This window comes from Odontomachus brunneus, unplaced genomic scaffold (genome assembly GCF_010583005.1).
Source record: "Odontomachus brunneus isolate Ranch 3 - 2012 unplaced genomic scaffold, Obru_v1 Obru_scaffold_324, whole genome shotgun sequence".
NCBI lineage: Eukaryota > Metazoa > Arthropoda > Insecta > Hymenoptera > Formicidae > Odontomachus > Odontomachus brunneus.
Window position 1 is genome coordinate 34,896 of NW_022639774.1, and position 9,056 is coordinate 43,951.

At 37.2% G+C, this 9,056-nt stretch overlaps 1 protein-coding gene across 3 annotated transcripts in view; it reads left to right on the forward strand.

Annotated features, from left to right (window-relative positions):
- LOC116853452 overlaps positions 1-9,021 on the forward strand; it is a 27,898-nt gene extending 18,877 nt beyond the window's left edge. For 2 of the 3 annotated variants that reach the window (XM_032834558.1, XM_032834557.1), the window contains 2 exons: positions 8,421-8,716; positions 8,925-9,021. In XM_032834558.1, coding sequence (XP_032690449.1) covers positions 8,421-8,710 — 290 coding nt within the window. In that variant the 3' untranslated portion in view covers positions 8,711-8,716; positions 8,925-9,021. The remainder of the gene's footprint in view (positions 1-8,420; positions 8,717-8,924) is intronic. The other variant, XM_032834559.1, reaches the window with a different exon arrangement.
- The last annotated feature ends 35 nt before the right edge of the window (positions 9,022-9,056 follow it).

The window sequence follows — 9,056 nt, forward strand, 5'->3', positions numbered from 1 at the left end:
TATTATATGTTAATTAACATATGCAAATAATTATATAATTGTATATCAACATCATACGTAATGATCTATTTTATATGTTCAAATTGTAACATAAATAAGTATCATTACTAACCTCAAATGCGACTTGAATTCAATATTCGTATATGCCGATACAACATGAGCAATATAATTTCTAATTTTTGGGACCATTCTCCTTTCATTATTTTCATTATTAAATATAATATCTTGTAATTCTTTATCACTATCAGTAGAAGAGGAACTACTGGATGATTCAATAATGTTTTCAAATAAGATATATTCTTCCATAATTATGTTACAGTTAGCTTCTCTTACAATAGTTTATTTTTTTATAATAACGAAATTTACATATGTCATTAACTAATTTACTGGTGGGAGATACGAAACGTAGCAGCAGTAATTCTCAATGCTGCCAACTTTATCATTTTTAATGACAGTAACCTAAGCTATTTTAAACACACCCCGTGTCGCTTGAAAATGAGGCAATTTGATTGGTCCGCGACGGACGATGCGACGCGTGACGCGCTAAGTAGGAACATACCCTTATTTTCTCGAGTGTATTTGGCTCGAAATACAATACAAACATAGATCAGTATTCATAGTCAGATCTTATATTTAAGATCATCTGAAGTACTGTCTTAAGATGTCATGAACCAATCACAGAGCCGTATTCGCAGACATTTATAGCGTGTTCGACTAGCCTTGGGTTAATCGCTCCGAGAGCGATTAATGACGTCATAAGTTTCTACTAGCCAATCATAAAGCTTATAAGTACTTGTTCGACCAATAAACGTAGGCTGAATAACCCAGAGTGGGTTAACCCAGAGTCAGTCGAACATTGCTATAAGACATTACTTAAGATGGTCTTGAAATAAAATTCGACTATGAATACCGGGCATAGAAGCTCGTATTTTGAACGCGCTTACAATAATGTTGACGCGCTAACATCTTTATAAACACGTTCACAATACACGCTAGTATGTCAGCGCTGAGAGCGTGCTTTCCGAACGCATCCTGTCAACTTGACTTGAACTATGAACGATCTAGCACGAATAAAGTTTAGACTATTTAGACTAACAAGGAGATGCCACAAGCTGCTAAATCGATTTCTGAACGAGTCATAGCACGTTCGCTAGCTGTGATGTTAAGTATCAACATCCTAATTAGGGTTTGTGCCAATAGACCTTTGTTTGTGAAAAATTACAGTATAAAGTTTGGGTTGCGGGACTATATCACAGATATAGCTAAAGATGCGACAGTCTTTTAGCGAGGCGGCGTGGCTGAGCAGACTGAGACTCCTCCGTCGAACATTTTTGAGCCGGTAGCGAGAGTTCAAATCCCGGCGACGAGTTATCCTTGTTCAGTGTTTTTTTTTTTCTTATCTTAGGGTATGTAATTAATGTTTTTCGAATATGATACATTTGTTTTGTATATGTCTCGTTTTTATGCTATTATTCAGGGGTAATTAGGGAAGTATCAGGCTTTTTTAACGCAAACACGAATATAGACACATATTTTGCATTGCTTACAATGAAATATATATTTAGTACATATTAAAAAATTAATATATTTGTGTTTGTGTTAAGCAAGCCTGATACTTCTCTAATTACCCCTGATTAATAGCATAAAAACGAGACATATACAAAACAAATGTATCATATTCGAAAAACATGAATTACATACCCTAAGATAAGAAAAAAAAAAACACTGAACAAGGATGACTCGTCGCCGGGATTTGAACTCTCGCTACCGGCTCAAAAATGTTCGACGGAGGAGTCTCAGTCTGCTCAGCCACGCCGCCTCGCTAAAAGACTGTCGCATCTTTAGCTATATCTGTGATATAGTCCCGCAACCCAAACTTTATACTGTAATTTTTCACAAACAAAGGTCTATTGGCACAAACCCTAATTAGGATGTTGATACTTAACATCACAGCTAGCGAACGTGCTATGACTCGTTCAGAAATCGACTTAGCAGCTTGTGGCATCTCCTTGTAAGACGAACCGCTATCTAACGGAGAAAGGTCGAGATGGACATTCTTGATGGGATGGAGACGTTTCTCATGTGAGAATTCACAATTTCGGACTTTGAGCTAAAAAATCTCACCTTCTAAAGCACATAGGGCAAAAATTAAAACAGTTTTATTAAGTAATGTAAACCCAAGGAATCGATTAAGATAGTTTGGTCAAAAACAGTGAAGTCCCAGATCTTCTTGAAACTTGTAGCAAAATTAATTTAGGTATTAATACGTATGTGTGTTAAATATGTGTTCGATTGACCGTATAATTTCCGAGAAATTACCCCTTATAGTTTACTCTTTTTCTCGATATTTTACATGACGCTGATGTATAAAAAGTAATACGTAAACGCGCATTTGTCAGCTGCAAATGACCTACGATAAGGATTAATACGAAAATTTGAGCAAAATTAATTGAATACTTACAGAAGTACATACTTCAGTCTCAGCGAAGTTGATCGTACATTATTAGAGTATGATTAATTAGCAAAAATAAGTGTGGCTTTTGCTTTTTCGTTCGCGACCATGCTTTGGAGATATGGCAACTTGTATAGCTTGGCGTCGCATAACACTAATAGAGATGCTACGTTGCCACGATCTATAGTTCCGCGATTACAACGCAATTCAACATACTGTTTTCTTTTTCTATCATTTCATTTATTTTATCGATTTTTATCGATTTTTTCTGAGAGAATCAATGATAATGTTTAAAAATCTATTTTTCATTTTCACTTAAAAGAATTCATCGGTTGTTGAACCTTTTATTTAAAATCTAATTTTGACTACCATAGTTGGGAAACAACTACTTTAAGCTCACCCAGAATTTCATCAGTTCAGCCGTTATAGTGAAACGAGAAATCTTGTCTGCGTTCAATTAAGGTTGTCGCGTAATTATACATGGTCGGCCGCGAACCCGTTGCTTGCGCCTGCACTTGGCTCGCGACACTACCGTGTCGCTTGATTAATGTTATTGTCAAGATGCCGCGTGTTACCTTAGTTCGGTTTTTACATCCTACAAAAGACATTGTCAAAACGTCTAATGTCCGCTGAATTGCAACGTCTTGTAGACGTTGAAATTTAATATTGTCAAATATTGACTTAACATTGGCCGCGTTTAGCATCAGAAAGTTTTTTTGCAACTTTTTAGTTTTCTATGCTAAGATTGGATTTTACAGATTTATTGAAACATTAATACGCAAAGATTAAGAATACTAATCGATTTTCTTCGTTATTCAACGTATCAAAATATTAAAGTAATTGTTAAACAATCAATATGATAGTTTAATATAATAGTTAATAAGACATTTTGTACTGAAAAATATCAGGATATAATGTAAAATATTTCGGAAAATATTCACATTTTGATTATTTCCTCTCAATACGCAGAATAACTAAAGAAATCGATTTATTTTAAAGGAACCATATGATTGTATATAAAATATTAAATGTAAACTTGACATGATTTTAACAAAGTCAAAGTGAATAACATCATCAGACTATACAAATTATTTGAAACATTTTTCGATGAAATCCTTGATTTTCGAGAAATTTCAATGCGTCATTTGAAAGGATATATAAAACTTATCTTTATCTCTACTTGCATTTCAAAAGATAATAATTAATCAATGTTGTTTCAATATTGTAGCAACATAAATTAATGTAGAAGAAATAATTTAGATTCAACGTTGGAAAAATATTTATATTTCAACATTTAACATTACAACATCTCAGCAACGTTATTTCAACTTTCTGTGCTGCATAGGTTACTCTGTCAAAATATTGCGAGAAAGAAAGAAGGAATATTCTCTTTCTTTTATGAGCACGTTATAGTTATAAGTTAAAGTTTGATTACTTATACAACATTATATCAATATTAATCGCATTGTGTTCGAGAGCGAGGATTAATTTCTAGAAATAAGCGATCGAACGTTCTAGAACGTTCGGTCGATCGTCAGCATCGCGACAGGCTCGCGCTAGCCACAGCGCGAGTTCACGTTTTTTTCGCTCGGATTTCGCTCGCTGGTCGCGGTTGCCATGCCGACCACTCGCGCAAACAAACAAACATTCGCGCGAGACAACTCGCGCGTTAGATCGCCGCTGTTACCAAGCGGACCTTATTTGGCAATTGTTCTAGAAGATTCGGCAACCGCGACCAACCAGCGAGCGACCTGTCGCCAAGCGCTTTTTCGTTAAAAGCTGCCCTCGTCGACGACGAGAAGAGTCTCGCTTTTCTCGTCGACAGAATCACATCGCGGTCCGGTCTCTGATCAGCTGATCTCCGGCAACGTCGATTGACTCGTCGAACTCGTCGCGCGTCCGAGTGATAAACCGGAATTCAAGTTCTCATTTCGGGCCGGCTATCCTTCCGTGACCGCGAACTTCGTGGCTATCGCGCCGCTCGCGAGATTCAAGAGTCGCAGCATCGCCGCGACTCCGCTCGAGCGCCGGGAGTTTAAATCTCTCTCGGGCCAGCTCCTTGTTCTTGTTTGCAAGTCGGCGGATCTCGTACGCCGCTTGCCGCTCGCGCCGTGCGCGCTCTATCATTCTCGGCCTCCGCGGCCTCCGCGATCACCGCCCACGGTCAACCGGACCGTGGCTCTGCGAGAAGTGTCGCGGGTCATCCACTCACTTCATTCGTACATTAAATTAAGTGCGCCTTGTTTATCTGTGTAATTTCGTGTCTCAACATTGTTACTTTCAAGTTCTCGAGAAGTCGTTAGTTCGACGGCACGCGGACGCGCGTCAGGGTCGTGGAAGATCTCCGTCGCAAGATTTCCGTCCGCGGAGCGCCAGTGCAACGCTCAGCAAGATTTCCGTCGCGTTCGGCTGACCCGGCCGTCGGCAAACGAAGATTTCCGTTTCGACCTTCTCAACCGTCGAACTGCATTCTCGAGTCACAGTGTCGTGCAATAAAGAAAAGTGATTGTCAACAAAGTGTTCAATTACTCGACTCGCTCACCTTTCCTCACCGCGCCCTGCGCTGGGCGATATCAGCGCGTTCGCTCGCTGCCCGGCGGGAGCTAAACCCGTCGGATCCGCCACACATTGTGATTATTTGATCACACACTTCATCATTACACTTTTTGAAAGATATAAGAGTAAATTGTAAATATAATCCACCAAGATATTGTTACAGCGCATCAGCGTCACCAGTTCACGTACGATCGTTGAAGTCAAACGTTTTGGACAGCGTACTCATCTAAAGATGGGTAACCGCCCGACACGGAATCGAAACCACGCGAGTTTCACGAATAAATAAAACGACACAAAATTTAAAATGCCATTTTTTTAATTGTTTAGACAAAATAATCATTATTAATTATCTGAAACATACTAATTAGTAAGTCGTTGGAATTTAACAAAAACAAAAAAAAAAATATATATATACAGGGTGTTCGGAAAGTACCGGGACGCCCGAATATCAGGAAAAATATAAGTTTTACAAAAAAATGTTTCAGACAAAAGTTGTGGCGTTTAAAAAGATGTATTTACTGATCACATCAGTTTGACCTTGGGTTGCGTAGCGAAGGTCAGGTCAAGGTCACATTAATTTTTTTAAATGGAACACCCCATTTTTCATTGCATATTCTTATAGCACATCTCGAGAGCTTTCCAAAACGCTATAATAAAATATTTTTTCGTTAAGAACTTTTCGAGTAATAACACTTGAAATTTCCAGCACTTTGACATAGAATACAAAATATCTCGTAAAATATTCTTCTTTCGGTTATCTTGTCTTAATGCTTTTTTGCACAGAATAATGAGACAAATTAATTGGCTTAAAAAAAGCACAAAAAGATTTTTATATATTTATGTAAAAAATTTTTTGTTTTTTTTTTTTAAGCTAATGCTTTTCAACGCATCGTCGACATTTCATAACTTTTAACCCGTTTGAGAGTGACACTTTTTTTTTTGCAGAATCGTGTTCTACGCATGAAAATATACGATCTGACGAAGTTTTATGCAAATCGGTGAGAAGGCCCCTCTCCTTCATAATTACCATTATTTTGAAGAGTTATTTTGACATCATTAATGAGATTTCAATGTGTTGACATATGGGATATCTTAAAGATATTCCTTCTTGAGAAATAATTTTGACATCTTTTTGTGATATCTTTCTCAAGAAACGGCGCATTAGATAACATTTTGTTATCGTTTCGAAGTCTCTTCATGTTATCAGATTCCAGTACTGGGATTCTGTAATTCGTTATTGAAGTTAACGACAGTTTCGTTATCGTTGCGCAGCTTTTGTATACCGTAGAAAAGCTGCACAACGATAACGAAACTGTTGTCAACTCTAATAACGAGGACAGAATCCCAGCACTGATTCAGATATCTTTTCAGAGATGTTTTTGATAACTTTTTGCTCAGTGGGAAGGTGCAGAAGGAAGTGCATCTATATATATGCATTGTTACTATATATTTATTAGCAAATGTCGTCCTTCAGTCTTAATTTTAACGTAAACATATGATTACAGTCAGGGTTGAGCACGTATTATACTGAGATATTATACTTTGTATTATACACTGTATTATACAGTATAATACAGGGTGCGGCGCCAAAATCCGGACAAAATTCAATTTGAAATTCTCGTCGTTCTATACCACTGGTAGATGTCGCGATTAGCGTTCAAATAGCTTGACGCATGTACTAAACCATCAAAACCTCGAAACAGTCGCAATGTTGAAACCAAGTGCGGAGTATAACCGAAGAGCCACGGTTATCGAAAGTGTTCGCGCTGGGCGCTCGGCGACAGAAATCATTCAGTTCTTCGGGTACCCGAGATCGACTGTGTATGATATCATCGCAAAGTACAATGAGTCGGAGAAGTCCAACGAAGGTTTTTTCCGGCGAATGTTCACGTGCTAGGGGTTGTATCCAGTGAGGGTGATGTCATGCCACCGCATTTCTTTAACAAAGGGGAAAATGTCACAAAAGAAGTTTATTTGCGTGTTCTGACAAATGTAGTGAAGCCGTGGATGGAAACTGTGTGGTCTGGAAAGCCGTATGTTTTCCAGCAGGACGGTGCGCCCACTCACACAAGTTATTTGGTGCAAAATTGATTGTCGGATAACGTCGACATGTTTTGGTCGAAAGAATTCTGACCTCCCAACAGCCCAGATTTGAATCCTTTGGACTTCTATGTATGGAGCGTAGTTGAAAGGGTCACGAACAAGTCCAGACATCCAAACATCGCATCATTGAGAGCCGCTATTGAAGCGGCATTCACCGATATGGACCGTGACACATTAAAGCGCGCATGCGCACGCTTCAGACCGAGAATAGAGGCGGTTATTTAAGCAAGTGGGGGATATATTGAGTAAATGTGTTCTTTATGGCCTTACAATGTGGTTAAAAAAATTTTGTAAACCTTTTCGTTTTTGCAATAAAAAATATGTTTGGAAAAAATGTATAATTTGTCCGGATTTTGGCGCCGCACCCTGTACATTTAGTTTTATATATATATATATATATATATATATATATATATATATGATACTTTCTGTGGCGCCATCTCTACATCATGTGTGTAATTAATTTTAACTGCGTAATTATTGTAATTTTAACTGCGTTCCTGCGCGAACTGCGTTCACAGCCAGTATTGAAAATCTATAGTTTATGTCACGTACACTATAGGTTTTCAGTATTTACAGTAAATATCAGAATGCAGATTTTATTGGGGATTTGCTGGCATCATTACTATTATTCTAAGTTCCATATTTTGAATTCTCTTTTATCGCTAAAAGCGTTTCTAAAAATAGCTGATAGCCAATCATAAACTATATAAAGCCATTTTTAGAAGTGATCAAGTCTATTCTTTTTCGTTGCACTGGTGCAATGAGCGTGAGACAAACATATATTTGTCTCACTCCAACTTATTTCAGCAGTACAGGGCTGCGTTCAGAAATCCTACTCGAGTAGTAGAGTAACATTTAGAAAGGAGGTCTGTTCTTTTAGCTGAACTGCCTGAACTGGTGCAATAAGTGCAATAAGTTAGGGCCTTGGCATTCGCCTTGGCAGAAAGCAGAAAGATAGAAAGCCAATCAGAACTCGCGCTCGTAAAAAAACAGAAACTATCAACTAGATGATAATCAACAGTTCTGTTTTTGTATGAATCCTAGATACACGTTTTATGCGTTTTTATATGTATTATACCGTATAATGTAAAAAACCCTAGAGAATGCAAGAAAAATCCAACCCTGATCACAATACATAGACTTATCTAGGAAAGTAGTGATACCAACAGCAATAATGTTATTTAAACATCAGTGAAAATCTATTGTGGACATTCATTTGGATATTTTAGCCAAAATGTATGGAAATAGAGCATAGATGGTTTCTGGAAGTTTATATCACGCGCAATAGCATCATCATTCATGTAAGTTACAGGTTTACTTGGCGAGGATTCGATCGAAGAGATAGCTGAATCAGTGGACGAGCTACGAGAAAAACTCGCAAATATGAAAAGACTTATGGAAGAGAGAAAAGGCACGACATTGGGTGAAATTAGCGCCCGTAAGAGAAAAGAGACTTCCGATATAATAGATGGCAATTTTTTGTCCTGGATTTTTGGGGCTGCTCTTGTAGTAATCTTAAGTGTAAGCGGTTATGCTTTCTACAATCTTTTTCTTGCAGTATTAAAAAAGTTTCCGTCTCACCATACAGAATTATAAAGAGAGGTACGTTATAACTGGTAATTTATAATTTTCATGAAAGTATTATGACATATATAAAAATTATCCTTACTTTGTAATAAATTAGAATCAGTTATAATTAACTTAGTAATATAGTTGTACATAATATACTTAGTTAACAATCAATAAATTTTAGAATAATATGTAACCTAATGTTCTGGTAATATTGTTAATGTGATTTATTTTTTAATAGTGAGCAAACTTCGTGTAATTTAATGTATAAGTATTGAAGAAGAGATTGGAAAAACTTTCCATGTAAGTGGCGAACTATATGGTATATTTTTGGTGAAGAAAAATGAAGTTTAAATTAAAAAAACCTTTATAT